This window comes from Pelobates fuscus, chromosome 4 (genome assembly GCF_036172605.1).
Source record: "Pelobates fuscus isolate aPelFus1 chromosome 4, aPelFus1.pri, whole genome shotgun sequence".
Lineage (NCBI taxonomy): Eukaryota > Metazoa > Chordata > Amphibia > Anura > Pelobatidae > Pelobates > Pelobates fuscus.
This window is the reverse complement of record NC_086320.1, coordinates 28,683,985-28,706,294: the sequence shown is the minus strand read 5'-3', so window position 1 is coordinate 28,706,294 and position 22,310 is coordinate 28,683,985. Positions and strand designations below refer to the sequence as shown.

Below are 22,310 nucleotides of genomic sequence, written 5' to 3'. Positions count from 1 at the left end.
ACATTAGCCAGTGTGGGAGACCTAATGCTCATGTGCGACAAAGGCCACGCGCATTAGACCTCCCCGTAGGAAAGCATTATTCGATGCTTTCCTATGGCGAAAATATGACGCTGGAGGTCCGTGAGGACGTCCAGCATCAGATAACGGACCAAAAGTCAGTTTGGATTCCGGAAGACTTAGAGCTGCAATGTAAATAATGCAGTTTCTCTGGAGCTGCAATGTTTTACATTGCAACATTAAGTGCAATGACTTCTTCAATTATCTGAAGTGGTCTGGGTGCCTACAGTGTCCCTTTAATAAAAATATAGAACATATCTATTGCTATATATATTTATTTTTATTGTTATTATTTTATTGCTTTTATATATATATATATATATATATATATATATATATATATATATATATATATATGTATATTTCTTTTTTTTATTATTTGTTTGTTTTGTAATTATGTTTATTTAAATTAAAAAAGAAAATTAAAAAAAAAAATTTTATGGTCCTGTTGTGCATGTCGTTTGTGCATCAAATTATAGATAACAAATTCACATTTACTGTTCTTTTCCAGTGGGAAGATAATTTTACGTTTAATACAATCTAAACCTTCTAGCATTCACGGGATACATTTCTAGCCAGAAAGACAGCGATAACCCAGAAACATGTGCAGAGAGGCAAATCTGTGAGCTTCAAAGAAAATCAATCAATCCGTCCAGGTGCGCTAGTTAACATCAAAGCACTTCAAATACAAATTGTCAGAAATCGGTTTCCTTAGGTAAAATGTATCTTTGCTTAGCCTTCCAGCCTGTGATCTTCAAAAACACCATCTCCTCCTGTCTCAAACAAATTAAACTTATCAGCATGCGGTATATTTCAATATGTACCCATCAACAGAGGACACCTGGTGGGTTTGTCCTGCCGACCGGCAACCTTTGAGATCCCTGTCCGAGGTCAGCACAGCTGGGTTTCTGAGCCTTGAAGAATTGTCTTTCAAGAAGTTTAAATTTTCATGATACTGACGCGAATAATGCTTTTTAGAAAGCAAAGCTCAGCTAGGAATGCCCGTCATTAAATAAAAATTGCTGTTTCTCCATTGAATATCATCAGATTATTCATTAAACAGTGCATTGTGTGTACTAAAAATTAAAGGAGAACTATCACTTCTCAAGAATTTACACGTTATTGAAAATCGCCTATAACCATTTTTTATGAGATTTCAAATTTATATTTCATGTTTAGCAAATTATATAATTATTCTGTTCAGACAAGGCAAAACCAGGGCACACATTGCAAATGAAGATGAGAAAAAAAAACATGGTTTCCTTTTAATCTTCTTTGTATTTTTTTTCTCTATGCCGACTACGAGGAACAAAGGACAGAATTTATGGACTGAGTTTGTAACAGGTGAGTTCTACAGTTAAAGGAACACAATAGGAATATAAACATGTATTCCTAATACTATAGTGTTAAGCTAACTATTTAGCCTCGTGTGCCCTCCCCCCAGATCATTTTGAAAAAGTTTTAAACATATCTTTTCTACCTCGCCGGTCTCACTGTGGCTGGCACCAATCTTGATGAGTCTAGCCAATCAAATGCTTTCCCATAGAAAAACATTGGAAGGCTACTGCACTGCCAAACAAGCAACACGCACTACGCCAATCAGCAGCTTCTCATAGAGGTGCATTGAGTCAATGCTTCTCTGTGGGAAATGATCAGTGTCTCCATGCAGAGTGTGGAGAAGCTGAACGCAACTGCTACACACTGTGCAGCACTGAGATCGGAAGCACCTCTAGTGGCCATATGAGTGACTGCACTTAGATGTGACAGTTCCCCATTAAATTGCAAAACTTAGGTTAATAGCCAAGCTGTGTCAGTAACCAAGCCCTCGATTTAATTCTATCAACCTAAAACCCTTGATAAATATTGACAGTTTTTGTGTGATATTTTTCCTGGTCACCTAGCCATGGTAAGCACATGGGTGCTATTACAGTAAAATAAGCAGGAGGGACATCCTAGTGCCCATCCTCCAATCATGGTGAGTGTGTGTGGGCCATAATTATAATAAATGACAACCACCCATTAGCAGCAGGTGGGAACTACATTTAGAATATAATAATAATTATATGTCAAGGAAGAGCTGGTTGTCTTTATTTTAGTTAGTTACCCGTTTCTCAGTAGTGCTGGTTACCTGTAGCTTAGTAGAGCTGGTTACCTGTAGCTTAGTAGAGCTGGTTACCTGTAGCTTAGTAGAGCTGGTTGCCGGTAGTTTAGTAGAGCTGGTTACCGGTTTCTCAGTAGTGCTGGTTACCTGTTGCTCAGTAAAGTTGATTACCTGTAGCTTAGGAGAGCTGGTTTACCTGTTGCTCAGTAAAGTTGATTACCTACAGCTTAGGAGAGCTGGTTTCCCTGTTGCTCAGTCGAACTGATTTACCTGTAACTCATTAGGGCTGATTACCTGTAGCTTAGTAGAGCTGGTTACATGTAGCTTAGTAGAGCTGGTTTACCTGTTGCTCATTAAAGTTCATTACCTACAGCTTAGGAGAGCTGGTTTCCCTGTTGCTCAGTCGAACTGATTTACCTGTAACTCATTAGGGCTGATTACCTGTAGCTTAGTAGAGCTGGTTACATGTAGCTTAGTAGAGCTGGTTTACCTGTTGCTCATTAAAGTTCATTACCTACAGCTTAGGAGAGCTGGTTTCCCTGTTGCTCAGTCGAACTGATTTACCTGTAACTCACTAGGGCTGATTACCTGTAGCTTAGTAGAGCTGGTTACCTGTAGCTTAGTAGAGCTTGCTACCACTGGCTCAGTAGAGTTTGTAATAAAAAAAATAATCAGAATAGAAAAGAATGCTCACAGAGAATAACTATTCACAATAAAGGGTTGGCACACTTACTTTGATTAATTTAAACATTCAGTTACAAACAGAGTAAAATGTACTTACCAGCTCTGTGTGTATTTTTAGGTGGACTTGCAGCCTATATTTGTCTGGGCTGGAATACCCACATCCTTCGGCAGGGCACTTCAGGGACATGTTACTGTGTTTCTGGACCACGTGTCGTTTCAGACAGGTCTTGGTGATGGAAGAATAGCTGCACTGGGAGCAGTAGTAAAGGTGTTCTCGCGTATGCGTTCGAACATGCATGTCATAATGCATTTGATACCAGAAAAGTTTGCCTACAATAAAGTACACAGTGGGATAACATAATGCAGAATTAATACTGATGAGAAACTGCAGATGTATTTCAAGCGGTGTATTACAAAAAAAAAAAATACTTATCAGAGATGATTAAGGTCCACATAGAATAGTTAGATAATTAAAGTAATAATGATTATTTCTGGGCAATCATAACTACAACATAGTGCCTGTGATAAGGAAACGTGCAATTTATCTAACATATCGTGAGTAAATTTAGCTAACATGACACATTTGATGAGACAAATTACCACACCAATCTAACCTACTTGGTAAGTACACTTTTTCACCACAATATATCACATCAGATACGGCAAGAACCCACACCATTTAATCTCTGCGTTAGTTAAAATTACCTAACATAATGCAGTTACATACACCCCCCTAATTTATTCTTTAGGTAAGATTACCCACAACACCACCACACAACACCTCTAACTAGCTAGGTATACACCATTTATACCTAATATCTACTCATTAGTTTATTTTCCAGGATCATATCTATGTATAGCATTTAAATTTGTATAAAATGTGAGAATATTTGTTTTTTGCTCACTCATGCACATTCACTAAAGTAGTTTTGGTCCCAGGCCTCCTAGTGAGTTTCCAAATTCACTATTAAGCCTACAGCAAACTTCTCGGACAGCTGGCTACCACTTTTCTTTTTATGAAAACCCGCTCCACGTATGGCAATCTCCTCTGCTGATGTTACTCACCTATTGCTGCAAGGGGAAGGCTTTCAGGGAGGACATGACCAGCACAAAAGGAAGTGTGCCGCCATTGGACGCCCAGGCCAGTATGCTGTGTGTGCTGACAACATATGTCCAATATGCACAAAATTGGACTTAGTAAGTCTGGAACTCTTGTTCTGGGATGGCTCAGAATGTGTGGATTTACACCTCCAGCAGCAAACGGTGTACACTTAGGATCATCATATGGAAAACATGGGAAACACTGCACATACTGACTCCAAGCATCGTGACCACTTAAAATTACTGTGTGATCAAGCGGTCATGGTGCTTGGAGTAACCCTTAAAGGATTAATGACATCCAACATCATCATATCATAGTGCCCATAGCCCCTTTATTAATAAAAAAAATATGCAACTTATTAACATCATTAATTTAATTAATCAATCATTAATTTGTTTAATGATAAGATACTCTGTAGAATCTGTAGTGACAACATTGTTACCATGGCAAAGTCCATTATGGGTACTTAAGTATATATGCACATTAAATTTGGCCATTCCTTACCACAATATTCACATTCTAAGTCTCCATATATCTTTCTGATCTTCTGGAACAAAACGGTATTTAACTGTCGCTTTTGTAAACCATTCAAAATCTGCATAAAGGCTGATGTTTCTTCAGAATTTAGTGGTCCAGAAATAGAGCTGGCCAGTTGAACACAAGGTTCACTGTCAATATTGATAGACTCTTGAGTACCTTGCCCCCTAACACTGTCGTCAACTCTGGACGCCATGTCCTGAGATGTTTCTCCAAACTCTCCAGGCACCGAATTATTTGAGATGTCTGTTATATGATGAACAATTTCTTCAGAATGATTAACCTCATAATGTTCTTTAGTTAGATTAGTACATACATTATTATTGTCTTTTTCTAACAAAAGAGATGAGACGTCTGTACTGATGATTCCTGACTTTGGTAAACTTGAGATGGTATGATCGAGAGTAGTGAAGGTTTGAAGTTGTTCATTACCAGCAACCACAACATTCCCTGTGTGATTTGCTGACAGCATTGATTCATTATGAATGTCTATCTCTGCCATGGTAGGATTTTGAATATTTTGCTCACTACCGTTCTCCTGAATGTGAGCTTGACAAGGCAGTGGAACATCTTGCATAATGGGCTGGACTTGCATTTCCGATTCTTCATTGCCAAGTGCTTCTTGCTGAATATCACTCCCAGGTTCTAGAAGAAAAAAACTTTGGTTGATGGATTCATTGAACAGCGATGATTCCTGACCATCTGCATGAGCTTCTTTAATGTGCGTTTTCAGCCTCACTGTGCTCACAAATTTCTTCGAACATGACAATAATGAGCATACGTAAACAAATGGGTGTTTTCGGATGTGTAGTTCAAGGGATTGGTACTTTGTAGCTCCATGTCCACATAGTTCGCAAGCAAAAGGTCTATGGTCGCCATGAAGCAACATGTGTCGATCTCTTTCAAGCTCGTTCTTGAACTTGCGCTCACAGATATGGCAATCGTAAAGCAACTGCCTCTTTCCTTCCCTAGTTAGTAATCGCAGCTCATCGCAGGTTTCCTTGACCTTCTTGTCTAACAAGTCATGCGTTTCTTTGATGTGCTTAATGAGATTTTTTACATCTGAGTACTTCTTTTTGCAGAACCGACAGTGCTGCTTTATCTTCTTGTGCACCCGTTCTATGTGGACCTTGAGATGACCTTTGCTGAGGCAGCTGAATGCGCAATGTTCACAGCTAAATTTTTCTCCCGTGTGTTTCCTCATGTGAACACCCAGGTTTGCTTTGATAGCGCTGGCATAGCTGCATAAAGAACATGTGTATGGCTTCTCATTGGTATGAATCCTTAAATGGGCCTGTAAGGAATGTTTGAACTTGAAAACCTTATTGCAGTACTCACAGGTGAAAATTTTTAACTGAGTTGGAATTACCCTGTAATGAATAAAAAAAGAAAAAAAGTAACAATGTCATTTCAAACAAACATATTGTTTCATAAAGCAGTGAAAATTCAAGAAAAAAAAATCAAGAAGGTGCAATTTTTATATTTACATTTGAATTGGCTTTCAAACCTTAACCTGTCACCCATTGAACTACTAACCCTCCTAATTTCTAATAGCCAATAACTGCAGTGCCCAGTCTGATTACACATCTACTGCCATCATCAGCTTTAATCTAGAGAGCTCCAGAGGTATGGGTCAAGAGGCTAAGTTACTTGCACAAATATTAAAGGGACACTATAGTCACCAGAACAACCACAGCTTATTGAATTTGTTTGTTCGATGAAAATGCAGTGTTTACATTAAAGCCTAGTGATAACTTCAACAGGCAGTGGGCAGGTCTAAAGGAAAGAGGGACAAAGTAAACAGCTGCAGACTTGAATACAAGTAAGATTGTACTATATTTAGGGAGGCATGTGGGGTACAGAGGGGCTAGATGGTGGTTTTAACCCTATAGGGTCAGGAATACATTTTGTTTCTAACCCTATAGTGCTCCTTTAAAATAATGTGTTGCAGAGCTGACTTGCACTTTCAAAGTGGGGAAAAGCATAAGTTGTCATTTAGATGCACTGAGTAGCTTATCTTCTTAAAACTTTAATTTAAGCATTTTTAAAGTTCACGTTGAGTGCAAGTGATCCTAGTGGGTTTATTCCCCAAAAAGGAGAAAGTTGATCGCCTTCTGACTTTTGAAAAAACATCACTGCAGAGAAATACAATCAAAGGGTGCATTCAGAGGAGCACATACCAGCAAAATCGAAACACCCGAAAGTCACAAACTCTGCCGGGCATCACTAACAACTTGGAAGGCATGGGAAATTAGTAGAACAAATTCACCCTAACATAATATTTATAATAAAAATAAATGGACTCTTCTGTTTTTTTTTTTTTTTATTTAAATTTTTTTTAACATAAAAAGTTTATAAGATATAAAAAGTTACTATGTATAAAACAATGTAAAATTTATTCATTTATTTTTTTAAATATCGTACCAGGAACGATACATTGAGATTTATCTCGTTTTCAGGTATGTCCTGGGTCCACTAACACTGCATCGTTACAATAGGGTACAATAAATTATTAAAAATACTAAATAATATTAATACACAACACATATATAAATTTAAGACAGAACAGGTAATAAATCTGATTACAGGTGCATTCCGTTCTGAGAGATGTAGAGAGGGACTCCTTAAAGGAATTTAGGCTGGGGGTAGATTTGAAAGTGTCATCAGTGAATCAGGTAAATCAAGGCGTATTCAATCAAAACTGGCATATTTACAAGTTTAACTGGAATTACAAAGTCTCAGATTAAATAAAAGTACACACAGGGCTACTCAGTCACTTAAGCGACTGTCAGAACTTTTTGCTGCTCGATATTTAGATACTTCGTTTTCTGGCTGTTTGACTCTAAATCTTAGTTCATCTGCAAGCGGGCGCATTGGCCTCTTACTGATTAAAAATTGGTCTCAGTGTGGAGTGGATCCTCCTGAGTAAGCAATTCTCCTTGACTCTGTTCCAGAGAATAAATGGAAAATCAGGGAATAAAGACATTTATTTGCAACAGGGCTGACTAAAGGAAAAGGGCAGTGAATTAAATTTAGAATAATGAAGGAATATATGCGACAAGTGCCAACTCATTAAAGTGATTTAAAAACAGTATAGTTTGTTAACTAAGCTAATATTCTACATGGACAATTATCACCTCACTATTAAATTAAGAGCGCAGCTCACTTTCTCTACTTTAATATAAACTGATAGGCAGAGTTATGATCGATCCTAGGGTCACAGACGTCTGGGTGCAGAAATATTTTTGCGCCCCATGTGGGTGTGATCATATTACTAACTCCTCCCATTTGCAAATGTCCAGACATGCATGTTTCTATAGAAACGACTTCACCTCTCCATTTAAAAGCACAACCCATTTTCTAAATCAGACGCACACTCACTGACAGTCTCTCACTGAGAGAGACACACCAACAGATGCACACTGGCATAAACACACTCTAAATGGCAGACACACAATCTCACTGATTTGAAACACACTCACTGACAGACAGACACACACAATAACTGACAGACAGACACTGTCACTGAGAAAGACACACTGACAGACGCACACTAGCAGACACACTTTCAATGACAGACACACAATCTCCCTGATTTGAAACTCTCACACTCACTGACAGACACACACACACACACACACACAATAACTGACAGACAGACACGGTCACTGAGAAAGACACACTGACAGACGCACACTAGCAGACACACAATCTCCCTGATTTGAAACTCTCACACTCACTGACAGACACACACACACACACACAATAACTGACAGACAGACACTGTCACTGAGAAAGACACACTGACAGACGCACACTAGCAGACACACAATCTCCCTGATTTGAAACTCTCACACTCAATGACAGACACACACACTCACTGACACTTGCTGACTCAAAGACACGCCTTTGCTGCAATCCACGATGCCTGCAGTGATTGGGAAAGGTAGTCACATGAAAAGATATAATAAAATATTTACAAAAATGTGAGGGGGCAAAAGGGAGGTCCCATGGATCAGTTTCGCACCGGGGCCCCATGGGTTGTGGGTACGCCACTGACTGCAGGCATTGTGGATTGCAGCAAAGGTGTGTCTTTGAGTCAGCGAGTGTCAGTGAGTGTGTGTGTCTGTCATTGAAAGTGTGTCTGCTAGTGTGCGTCTGTTAATAACTTGCTAGACCTTGCAGGGGCCTCCTGTATGTAATTACAGTTCAATTTACAGAGCAGCAGATAAATACTTTTGAAGTTACATTTGAATGAAAGGGAAATCATATTTTTTTTCATGCATGCTGTGTCAGTCACAGCCAGGGGAGGTGTGGCTAGAGCTGCATAGACAGAATCAAAAGTGATGTAACTCCTAAATGACAGAGAATTGAGCAGGAAGAGTGCAGAGGCATGATCTACAGTGAGGGAAAAAAGTATTTGATCCCCTGCTGATTTTGACTACAAACAAAGAATTGATCAGTCTATGATTTTAATGGTAGGTGTATTTTAACAGTGAGAGACAGAATAACAAAAAAAAATCAGTTTCAATGATTATGAGAACGGTGAGGAATCAGCCCAGAACTACACGGGAGGATCATGTTAGTGATCTCAAGGCAGCTGGGACCATAGTCACCAAGAAAACAATTGGTAACACACTATGCCGGGAAGGACTGAAATCCTGCAGTACTCACAAGGTCCTCCTGCTCAAAAAAAGCACATGTACAGGCCCATCTGAAGTTTGCCAATGAACATCTGAATGATTCAGAGGAGAACTGGGTGAGTGAGATGAGACCAAAATCAAGCTCTTTGGCATCAACTCAACTCGCCGTGTTTAGAGGAGGAGGAATACTGCTCATGACCCCAAGAACACCATCCCCACCGTGAAACATGGAGGTGGACAGGTCAACTGCACCGAATCGAAGGGACAATGGACGGGGAAATTTACCATCAAATCTTGGGTGAGCACCTCCTTCCCTCAGCCAGGGCATTGAAAATGGGTCGTGGGTGGGTATTCCAGCATGACAATGACCCAAAACACACATCCAAGGAAACAAAGGAGTGGCTCAAGAAGAAGCACATTAAGGTCCTGGAGTGGCCTAGCCAGTCTCCAGACCTTAATCCCATAGAAAATTTGTGGAAGGAGCTGAAGGTTCGAGTTGCCAAATGTCAGCCTCAAAACCTTAATGACTTGGAAAGGATCTGCAAAGAGGAGTGGGACAAAATCACTCGTGAGATGTGTGCAAACCTGGTGACCTCTGTGATTGCCAACATGGTGGTTTTGCCACCATGTACTAAGTCGAAGGGGTCAAATACTTATTTCACTCATTAACATGCAAATCAATTTATAACTTTTTTGACATGCATTTTTCTGGATTTTTTTTCTTCTTATTATTAAAATTATAGTGATCATTTCTTTGTCAGTGGGCAAACGTTCAAAATCAGCAGGGAATCAAATACCTTTTTCCCCTCACTGTATACACCAAAACAGCTTCATTAAACTAAGGTTGTTTTGGTGACTATATTACATTAACCCCACAACTACACATTAATAGGGTTATTCACTAAAATAATTCAAAGTAAATTTCAAATGTAAGGTTACAAATTTAATCATCTCGCTGCCAATCACTGTTTAGTAAATATACCCTCATAAAAAAAGATGAAGTAGCTCTATTTCCACATTGCTGAAGACATTAGTGTTTACTAATTTAATACTGAACTGAGATCATAGTCAGAGCTCTGTGTAATTTGTGCTAAACGCTATATAAATAACCACTGATATTGACCGTGCGACAGCAATATAGCTTTTCTCGCACAGCATGAATGCCAAATGTATCTAGAAAAAAAAAAAGAAACTAATTCACATCCTAATAAGCCCCCTGGATCAGCCATACCCAGAGACTGCGGATACAGGCATAGCACAATGATATATATCCGTACAGGTTCTAACACTAGCTGGAGCCCAATTAAGGATGCAATAGAGAAAGTACATTTCGAGATATATGAGAGTATTTTCAGCAGACTGTGAAAACACATCTAAACAATGACAGACGATGCATTACATTTCCAGAAAGATGCATGCGATAAATGTCAGCTAATAACCAAAGTGGATTTTCTTGTCTCGCTGATATGATTATGGCGTCTCGGCAGCAGTAAATGAGGTTTAAATTAAAGGGGAAAGTATAGTGCCAGGAAAACAAAGTTGTTGTTTTTAACCCCCCTCATCCCCCTCAGTTAAAAACCCTTTCTGTCACTTTGCGGATTATAGCAGATTACTTTAGTAGTGTTTCCCTGTGGGGTTTTGGGTGACGCTGGGTGTCCTCATGCATAGCGTGAGGATGTCCAGCTTCAGTTAGGAGACCAAAAGTCGCCTAACAACCCGGAAGTCTGTGTAGTGGACGTCTGGTAGACAGCCACTAGAGGTGGAATTACCCCTGGAAGGTAATTATTACCTTGCCAAGGTTAAGGGACCTGGGACAGTGCACCCAGACCACTTCAATGAGTTGAAGTGGTCTGGGTGCCTATAGTGTCCCTTTAATGTATTTCAAGGAATTAAACCCGACAAGTGGCCCTGTCTGCACATGAGTGCAGTTTCTGCATACAATTTCAAAGAAGCCTGTTGGAAAACTGTATGCTAGCCGCTATTGAGTCTTTTCTTTCTCTTAGATGATGGATGTATGGGGGAGGGGGGAGCTATGGAGCAAGTGTTTTTACTGAATTTTGGATTTTTGGTTTGTTTTTGTTAGTTGCACATTTAGTACCAGGAGTGTCCATTTAATGTACAATCACAAGATGTATAAATCAAGAAATCAGAATTGTACTCTTCCAAGAGTTAGCATGACCTCTATTTATGACAGATTCACTTGCTAGCACTTTCTAAATCTTATCCCCAGGAACCCAAAAAGTTCAACCTAACAACGGAAAACCTCTGATTACAGAGCAGCGTTCAAGGCTGTAATTTGCATCTAAGTAACTCAAAGCACACTGCTCTAGAGAACACCGTCTCAGTTGTAATATCAGTCTTTAGCTTCTATGGAAGCTTGTTCTGATTGCAACACATTGCAGTCTAATCATTTACCATAACTTCCACATGTTTGGTGGTTAGTTTAACTTGAGAGCAATGTACTTTGAGTTAAAGATTTCAACTCTTGCATCTCAAATCATCAGTCCGGGGTGCATTATATCACTATTTTTAAAATGTTTTAGGACAAACATTATGTAAGGACTGCACAGTGGCTTAGTGAACCCGGAGTGTGAAATGGGTTTAACAAAAAATTATGTTTAAAAAAAAAAAAAAAATCAATAAGTCGTAAAAACCTTTAAACCTGTTTTGCAGATTTTCTCTGGACTTTGACCCACATCCACTTCAGCCAAGATATTTTCCCAATCTCCTTCCCCCAAAACAGGTTGGGTAATGACAATCAAGTACCCAGTATGCAACACTGTCATAAAGTAGAGGGTTCTCAGTCCATACAGAACATAACAAATTACTACGATGGAAATCCAAAAATCAAAGATAATGGATATATTGTGTTTAAAGTGTTTCCTGCCTTTGCGTGTGTGCAAAATTTGATGCACAGCTTTAATTAAGTGAAAATTACTTAAAGTAATAGAAGTAAAGTAAAATATAATATATATTTCCTTTTAATATGAGAATATTAGTGTTCCTTTTTTTATTTTGTATTATTATTGATCCCTTCCCCTTAAATATATATAAAAAAAAAAAAAGTAAAATAAAATCCATAAAAGTAACCTGTAATCCAGCACACTCCTCCTCCAACTAAGTCATCAGTTTTAATGACTTTAATGCTGGAGAAGCACCGGAGAGTTAGGGTGCACGTGCAGCATTCTCTGTGCTCCACCAATTTAATTCTTCTCATATTGAAGTACTTCATACAGTGCATCAACAGCATTCAGCATCATCATGTTGTAGGTGATGTAACACAAACATGAAGACCTTCAAAAGTTGAAGATCTTATGAAGGAAGTGCCTCTGGTGAAAATCTGTCTGGCAGCTGCTAGAGGACTGTGTTAGACAAAATGTAAACAATGCCGGTTAACAGAAACAGCAGTTTTACATAGTCCAAGAAAAGGGAACGATGAGAAAAGAAGATCTAAAAGGGGATCTAAGTATTTATGTACCAACGGTCCTACATTACGAATAGTGGTTTTGATGCTTGGAGTGTCCCATTAAGCAACTCTGGTAAATAACACATAGTGCCGACGAGCAACTAGACTATCAGATTATTTTTCTACTTCAGGTTCAATAAGGTTTTCCGTACTCTTCTAATGTAAAAAATGTAGTAATAATTGCATCCCACCACAGGGTCACTGCAGACATATGTTTCATACATGACACTAAGCGTTAATAATGAATAATTTATTGCCACTTTGATGAAGTTGAATATACACACCTGTTTGATTTTGTTGACTGTTCAAAAGGTGCTTGCTGTATGGCGTACTCCTGGTATCCTCTCCTCTGACCTTGCTCTTGATCTGTAGGTTGAGAATTTACTTCCGGTTCAACTGCTGGAGTTGCAGCCTCAACTGGGACAATTTTTGTTGCACCTAAAAACAATGAAAGAAAATATTCAGTGTTTTTCATAAATACTATGTAATACCATTAGCGCACTTCCATATAAACATATATCAAACTATCCACTGAGAAAGTAGGGCCACATAACGTGGAATTTGGTGATATAATATTGTTATAATGTTCTGCAATCTACTGGAGATAACCTCACATAAGTATTTTTTTTTTCTTTTATTTTCCATTATACATACAGTACTTGACATGTGTAAATAAAGGATAATAAAATTTCAGACAGTGACATTTGAGAGTTAAGATTTGCATTGTAATGGACATATTATTCCGGTTGAGCGCATTGATACACAGTTGCTCTTACAAGCCTATATTGATAATCATGACTTATTTTGTTATTCTACATTCTGCATCGCCTGTTGTTCTCTAGGTTTAGTGGGTATGGTACATGTCATGCGTAAAATGTTATAGCACCTCTAGTAGGTGTCTCGTTCTATACGTTGAACAACATTTAGGCCTAGTAGACTTGGTTAAATACCATTGATAACATAACCTTGGGTAAATAACGTAATTGCTTCCTAAATCCATGTTGGGTACATTTTGAATCACAACTTCTGGTTTGTGGGAGAGGAGGTGTATTGCCTGGCTCCCTGTGTGTGAGTGCAGTGTTAGTTATCCTCTTCACTAAACTCCCAAGTAGGGTTCTCCATTGTTTCAGTGGGTTAATCGGTTCGGTAGAGTCACCCCTTATAGTCATATGTCCTGTGTGTGGTGGGGGTCGCCTCCCTGTTTCCTGGGTGCAGTAACCTATGCGGAAGTAGGTGTTGGTGTAGAGTAGATTTTGTCTGTCGGCAATTCTGATGATGTCATTGCGTACTTCCAGCTAAGATTGGGAGACCATAAGTCGGGAGTCGGTGGTCTGAGGACCTGGTGAGCCAATTTAGGCCCTGAATTAGTGAGTTGACGGATTCTGGTTCACTCGTTTTTATGCGTCCCAAGGTGAATGTAGGCTGATGTTGGAGGTGTGTGACCTCTCAACTGGAATGTGTTGGCTTCTTCTGTGGAATTGTCTGTCCGTGGATGGGGACCTTGCTATGAGTGTGTGTTCCCCTATAGGTCGGTTCCCGTGGCCCCGTTTGTGATAAATGCGTTCCATGGCGCCCATGTGTGCATGTGTTTCGAATAATTTTTTGCCTTAGCATAGGTCATGTCCTCCATGAGTTTCTTACATAAGTATTTTATTTTCCTCCTGCCTTATGTCAGATTACCATAGAGGTATAATATGGATGTCCACGTGTGTGTTTGGCGTTGTCGATAAGATTCCACCTTCTCACAGTGGTTCCATTCCCCTAACAATGCACCTGCTAACACACTAAAAATAGAGACAGTGAACTGTTGCAGATGATACCAGCAAAATGCTACGGAGACTATGGGCCTCCTTGTAACAGCATCAAATGGATGTAAATTTCACCAAGTTTAAAAGCTATCCATTGTGAAATATATGAAACAGAATTCATATGCAATATGGAAATATGCATATATATCAGTGGTAGTCCTTGAAGTCCCAGTATTGAGCTGTGCCATAAGGACTGGAACCTAGATGCTTTCTTATCAATGTGTGGAGTAACCGGACTCCCTTCTTCCTTGGCACTTAAAAACACATTACATAATTTAAAGGGTGAAGGGTTAGCCATAGAAGAGTTAGGCCACACAGCATTGTCAATGCATAGTCATTTGGCACCACTCTACAACATACAAGAAAAATATTCTTCTCAAAAAAAAAAAGAAGAAGAAGAATTAGAGGTTCCTGATTGGCCAAGCTGAATCCTGGTGAGGACGGAGCTTGAGGCTGGTAATTTGAAATGTGGGCATTTCTTGCAAATGTAATAATGTCACAATAATAAAACAAATTAGCTTCTTTCTTATTTTGTATTGACTGTTTCTGCATATTTTTTTTAGTTGCATCTATTTATTTATCTCATAACGCACTAAAAAAAACAATGGTTCAAACCCAGCACGGACTGCCCATTTAACTCGGAAGTCACTATTGGTCATTACATCCATGGAGATCATCAGATATAAAATGGAGAGCCCCAATGCCGCGATTTTCCCGGACATGCTTAAGATTAATGCTAAGGTTCCAGGAATAAACTCAAATTATAATTAGCATGTAATTAACTTGCTGTTTTGTTTCTGTTTTCCATGTTTTACAGTCAGTCCAATCCACTAAAGACAATTGGTCTAGGTATCAGAAGTGAAAATGCAATTAACTTATCTCCAGCAATTGACCAGAGATAGGTTGGTCATCATATTGAATCAAATTGAACAATTAGTGTTCACTTCTTCAAGCTACTTATACAATTGTATTGTTTAGTGCTCAAAGTAAAATGTATCAAACTGTATCAATTAAACTGCTCCAAAAAGTTGCATTGAATAATGGTATTGATATAACTTTCAAATTTTTCCTCTGGTTTCAGACAAATTGCAATTAGGAGTTGAGGGATCTGTAGAGTAAAGCTTTGTAACAGCAGCACATCTGGGGATAACAGAAAAGTCTACACGTGCTAAATATATAATAATGGAAATGTGTGTTTAACGTGTCATTTATGTTAAAACAGCTGCTTGCCTGGAAAAAAAAAGCTTGTTACATATGTCTGATCCAGCATTAAGGAGTCAGAGATGCCTTTACGCAGTATGTAAAATACCCAATCATTTATATAGAGTAGAAGATGGGTGATGATCTTGCATTTAAACAGATGCAGCACCATTTCATTCATTATTCAGAATTGTGTTTTCAAACCATGCATGCATTATTTGTGTACAGGTGAGATTAAGCGGAATAACGAATAAACAGCCAGTAACCATGCACCGATTTCACAAAAAGCTGCATCATTCATTATTAGCGACAAATAATAAGCAGTTAAAGGGACCCTATAGTCACCAAAACAACTACAACCGTATGTAGTTGTTCTGGTGAGTATTATCATTACCTTCAGGCATTTTCATGCAAACACTGCCTTTACATTTCCCCCTAGGGACACCTCCAGTGGCCACTCCTCAGATGGCCACTGGAGGTGCTTCCTGGGGCAGTGCTGCACAGTGGGCAGCACTGCCATTCAGCGTATCTATACCATTGATTCAATGCATCTCTATGAGGAGGTGCTTATTGGCCAAAACTGTGTTTTGTCCCTGCCCCCATACCGCCTCCTTGCTGATTTCAGCCAATCCGATTGTCTAGAAATCGGCAATTCTGATGATGTCATTAAGGAGGCGGATCAGGGCAGGGTCAGCGCCGGCAGACCCTGGTTTTAGCACTATAGGGTAAGGAATACATGTTTGTGTTCCTGACCCTATAGTGTTCCTTTAAGCATAAAGGATCTGTGTAGAAAGCTATTCTCCCAGTATGTGCTATACACTTTGTAAATTATATCTTTGTGCTATTGCTTTTGGATAAATAACCAAATATAGAAAACCTTCAGAGATATGCCTATTGGTTACTTTAATCGAAATGCTGCAGACGGTTAAACTGTCCGTCCTTAATGTGCTGAACTTTTCAAGTAGAGAGGTGGATAATGACCAACCACGCACATCCAGAAATGATCAAACAGGACATCTTCCACCAAGAAACAAACCTTCTCATTACTCAACATTGTTCCCAGTAAGAATGGTTAAACCATTTTTTCTATTTTACCCACCTTTTCTCCTGGCGGTATATGGCACTGTTATCTTATTGTAAAGGACACAGACAACAGACCCTACATACCTGCTATCGCTTCATGTGCAGTCAGCAGGACGCGCACAATTGGGTTGACTGCACCCTGCGTCTTCTCCTGCTCTTTAGACTGTGAGGTTTTATCTGTTTTCTGAATTCTGGATTTCTTTGGTTGTTTCTCCTTTTCTTTTTCACAATCAGAAAGGATGAATTTTCCCTCAAAATCATTTCCTTAAAAAAAAAAAAAAAAAAAACAGACCACAAGTGAACATAATAGATTTTAAAGATAGATCAGTCATAGATAGACACTGTACAAAATCATACAATGACCTAAAGTATTAAACACATTAAAAAAAATTAAAAAAACCTTCTCCTGTACCATGCTCAGACCCAAAGGGATGTTTATCCTTCCAATTATAAGGTATGAACTAGGTATGGGCGATATCAGGGCAAGAGTGGGGGAGGGGGTATAATTGGGAGTCAATGTACCCAAAGTGAGTATATGTCAACTAGGCAACCAAATCTGCCAACTGTAAGCATAAAGGGCAGGCAATGTGTGCAATGCTGGCAAACTGGGGTGAGCAATAATTCTAGGAAACATTCTTTTGATTGTATTCAATAAAAACAATCCTGTCGATGCTTGATTATTTATCTCCAGTGACAGCAGAAATATGGGCATCTTTTTATTTTCATTAATTTCAGTGGATGATCCAGGGCCGGTGCAAGGATTTTTGGCACCCTAAGCAAAAAAAAGGTTAAACAAGCCTCTAGTAGCTGTCACACTGGCAGCCACTAGAGACACCTCCGCTACAATGCCATGTTTAACTATGAGAAGCGTTGGAAATGCAGAGCGATTGCCACTTTAGGTCCCCAATGCTCCTGTATGAGGAACATTGGACTGGACCAGCGTTGCCCCATTAGTGACATTGAGCGAGGTAAGGAGGCAAGCAGTGCAGAGGAAGTATTTGTGCTTGATAAATGTACCCCTCCCCCCCCCTTTTTTTTTTAAAATACTTTTTATGGGGGGGGAACTTGAATCTATGTAGGGACAGAGACACTATAGTATTCGGAATACAGGTTTCGATATCCTTTTTGCCCAAATGCAATCACTGATAGATGCGCACACACACACACACAATTACAATCAGTGAACAAAGCACACAAATTCAGTGACTTACCCTGACGGACACACACAACTGATTCAAGCAGACATACATTAACTCATGTAGACTGACATACACACACATACACTGGTCCAAGCATACACACACACTGGCTGATGCAGACTGATACACACATACACACACACACTGACCCATGCAGACACACACACACACACAAGCAGACACACACACACACAGACCCAAGCAGACACACACACACACACAAGCAGACACACACACACACACAGACCCAAGCAGACACACACACACTTTAACTTATAGAAAACGGTACATGCAGTGATAACACCACAAATAAATCAATAAATGAATAAAAAAGAAGAGTAGCAGCTACACACCCACTCTAGCGACTTTATGAGTTATATACTCAGAAATGGAAAATAGGGTGTGTGCGCTTAAGAATATAAAACTAGATAAATAGTATAAAAATTATCAAAAATAATTTATTAATTAAGTATAAAATAAATAAGCAAAGGACTAATTCCGATCACCACTGTTATACCTTAACCGGACAATTAAATACAAAAATATCATAAAACAAAATAACAAAAAAAATTAAATGACACCAAATGTATCCACAAACTAACTGCACTGAATGGCCGAAAAGATGGAATAACCTCAATATAAAGAATATATATATATAGAGAGGTGCGATCACTAAGTGAAGGTAGGGTGGATACAAAAAAGCAAAAAAATTATATACCAATAAACACAATAGTAATAATAAGTGGGAAATAATATATATCTGTCCTCGGTGTGGGCCCCCACCTGAGGTAGATATAACCAGAAGATGAATAAATGAAATATATAAAAATAAAAGACAAAAGACAAGAAACAATAATACTAAGTGAAATAAAATAAAATGAAAAACCAGTAATTGTCCGGAAGTCCTCCCTGGGTAGGCAGAATAAAGGTGATGCCGGGCGGATCAAAGAGCAACCAGATAAACCCTCGTTATGGGAACTCCAACTCTCTCACACTGCGGTCGGGATCTTCAAAAAAGACCACAGTGGAGGTGAAGCCGTGAAGATGAACAAAGTAGGTGCAGAGTGATACAGCAACCGCCCAGACAGCAACCAGCAGATAGAAACCGCGGTCGGTATTTTCAAAAAAGACCGCGGTATTCAGCCAAAGATGAAGACAGAACGTCAAACCCAGGGGAAATGGAAAGAAAGGAACAGCCAGCAGCCCACAGATCTTTCCAAACCCAGGGGAAATGGAAAGAAAGGAACAGCCAGCAGCCCACAGATCTGTGGGCTGCTGGCTGTTCCTTTCTTTCCATTTCCCCTGGGTTTGACGTTCTGTCTTCATCTTTGGCTGAATACCGCGGTCTTTTTTGAAAATACCGACCGCGGTTTCTATCTGCTGGTTGCTGTCTGGGCGGTTGCTGTATCACTCTGCACCTACTTTGTTCATCTTCACGGCTTCACCTCCACTGTGGTCTTTTTTGAAGATCCCGACCGCAGTGTGAGAGAGTTGGAGTTCCCATAACGAGGGTTTATCTGGTTGCTCTTTGATCCGCCCGACATCACCTTTATTCTGCCTACCCAGGGAGGACTTCCGGACAATTACTGGTTTTTCATTTTATTTTATTTCACTTAGTATTATTGTTTCTTGTCTTTTTTCTTTTATTTTTATATATTTCATTTATTCATCTTCTGGTTATATCTACCTCAGGTGGGGGCCCACACCAAGGACAGATATATATTTTTTCCCACTTATTATTACTATTGTGTTTATTGGTATATAATTTTTTTGCTTTTTTGTATCCACCCTACCTTCACTTAGTGATCGGACCTATATATATATATATATTCTTTATATTGAGGTTATTCCATCTTTTCGGCCATTCAGTGCAGTTAGTTTGTGGATACATTTGGTGTCATTTAATTTTTTTTGTTATTTTGTTTTATGATATTTTTGTATTTAATTGTCCGGTTAAGGTATAACAGTGGTGATCGGAATTAGTCCTTTGCTTATTTATTTTATACTTAATTAATAAATTATTTTTGATAATTTTTATACTATTTACACACACACTTTACCCAAGCAGACACATACAATTTACCCAAGCAGACACAAACACACACACACTCTGTTCTAAACACACACATTGACCCAAGTAGTCACACACACACTAACCCAAGCACATATACATATACACGCTTACACAAGCAGACACACACACTGATCCAAGCATACACGCTGACACACACACACTGACACACACACACTGACACACACACCATGAAGTTCCTCACTTGCCTCTATTTAATATGGTCACAGTCCAGGCCTGGCTGCCTTCATTCTCTTTAAACGCTGCCCCTGCTGTAGTCCCACCGCAAAAGACCCAGAGTGCGGGGGAAGAGGCAGAGCGACTATACGATGTGCACGTGCGCTGCGGTATAGGAGGTGTGTAGGTGGGGCAGCTCTGTGATCCTGGCTGTCTGAGGATGACACCGGGCGCTAGTCTGGAGCCATGAAAGTGCTCCCTAGCACCCTGTGCCATCACCTGTGGCAGACCAAACAGAATTTGACCCACAAAGGGGTGGCCCAAACCAGCAGTAAAGTTGCAGCTAGCGCATCCTTTAAGTAGCGCCCTAGGCGGCCACCTAATCGGCCTATAGGACACGCCAGCCCTGAGTACATCATCCATATAATGAATTCAAAATACTGGTCACTTTGGGTGCTAAATTTCCTTTTATAATAGCCTATTAGACTAAAGCAATACAGGTTATAAATTAAAGATCAATTTAAAAAGTTCTTGATATGACTTTGAAATGATAAAACTCTCCTTTTCTCAAACTCACCTTGAGTGACTTCTTCGTCTTCATTTAAAACAATAATGCAAATGTGTTTTTTCAGCTGCCTAACATTGGAAAATGTTCTATTGCACTTCCGGCATTCCAAAATTTCAGGCTCTGGTTCTGACAGGACCTGAGCTCCTTCTACATGCAGCTTGTTTTCTACAGGTGCAACGCTTCCACTCTCCGATGTTTCTTCCTCAGAGATAGGCTTTTTTGTGGAACCTTTCGGTCTACCACGTTTTCTTTTTATCACGTGCAATTCTAAGAGGGTAAAAAGCAGGAAAAAGATATGCTATAAAAAGATTTAAAGGGACACTTAACTTCCAAATACAAAAAAAGTAAATAAAATATTTTTAGCAGGTATACCACCAATGAAAACATTTAATGATGCATTTTTTTTGCAGTGCATTTGAAAGAACAAACGTGCATAGGGTTCCCCAACGGCAATCCTCATGCTTGTCAAACAATTGTAACAAAGGGGTATACGCTAGTACTTGCACAATTTTATAGTTAGGAAGGTTTAGTAAGATTATGAATAAACATGCATTTGATAAGACAGAGCATTGATCATATCTCTGTGGACGCAGTATAGACAAGCATACTCGATATGTCTGAAGGGATAAGGCTGGGTTATCAAGCAATGGCTAAGGTGGGGTCGGGTGTAATCGCTAAGTGACAATACTGAGCGCAAGTGATGGGTTGCGGGTTAGGTGTCTCGGTCCCACAAAGTGCTATTTGTAGCGGAGTATAGGTGGTAGCAGTTACAAAGACATCATGGTGTAGGGAATAAGGTGGCTGGTTAAGTAGTATCATGGGCAGTGGATTATAAAGGGCAAACTCTATGTCGGTGCACATATGTGTAAAAATAAAAGGAAGAAACATAAAATAACAAGAGATATGCATAATCATGAGGCATCAGGACATACGGAGTCAGCGTTCATGTGTGTCTGGGAAGCGGCCTTTTATGAATGTAGGAGGGACCGTCCGGGCTGGATAGTCACCCCATTCCTTCAGGTGGGATCTGTGCCAGCGGCACTGGATAGTCGCTGAAGCCGGCGGCCAGCCAGGAGCAAGCCGGTTGGACCCTCCAGTTCAAGGCTGGCATCCCGTAGCCACGGACTCGGGGGCTTCTGAAGACCAGGTCCTTCCCTGTTGGGACAGGTCTGGAGGCCATGGTGTTGTTGCGCCGCCTGTGGGGTAGATGCGCCGGGGTCGTTCCCTTGGTGGCCTTTGGCCCAGATGGGCTAGTGTGGAGAGTTGCGGACTGCTTCTTCAAGGTTTCACCCGAGGGTGTCCCAGTCCCACTTCGGCCGCGGCCGCTCTGTCATCCCTTCGTGCTCCAGCTTTCCTGCAGCCGCGTCTGTATAGCAGCATGTCGAGCCTCAATCCGTGCCCAGACGGTATCAAGCAGCTTGTTCAAGCGGGTGATCAAAGGCTTGTTTGTGCTGAGGCTGTACTCCGGAGGCAAATATACCCCTTTGGGTTGCGCGTCTGCCATTTTGGAGTGGCGAGCGGCCTGCAGGCTTGGTGTATGGTTGGAGCTCATGCCCGCGTTTGGGGTCCACGGAGGTATGTGGATTGGGACGATTGTGACCGGGATAACCCTGA

At 39.9% G+C, this 22,310-nt stretch overlaps 1 protein-coding gene across 1 annotated transcript in view; it reads right to left on the bottom strand.

The window, feature by feature from the left end:
- Positions 1-22,310, bottom strand: part of ZFAT (zinc finger and AT-hook domain containing) — a 233,994-nt gene that overhangs the window by 114,684 nt on the left and 97,000 nt on the right. The window contains exons 3-7 of the mRNA XM_063451038.1: positions 20,706-20,963; positions 16,766-16,945; positions 12,875-13,028; positions 4,449-5,851; positions 2,940-3,172 (exon numbers count right to left, since the gene is read on the bottom strand). Of these exons, the coding sequence (XP_063307108.1) occupies positions 2,940-3,172; positions 4,449-5,851; positions 12,875-13,028; positions 16,766-16,945; positions 20,706-20,963 (2,228 nt within the window). The remainder of the gene's footprint in view (positions 1-2,939; positions 3,173-4,448; positions 5,852-12,874; positions 13,029-16,765; positions 16,946-20,705; positions 20,964-22,310) is intronic.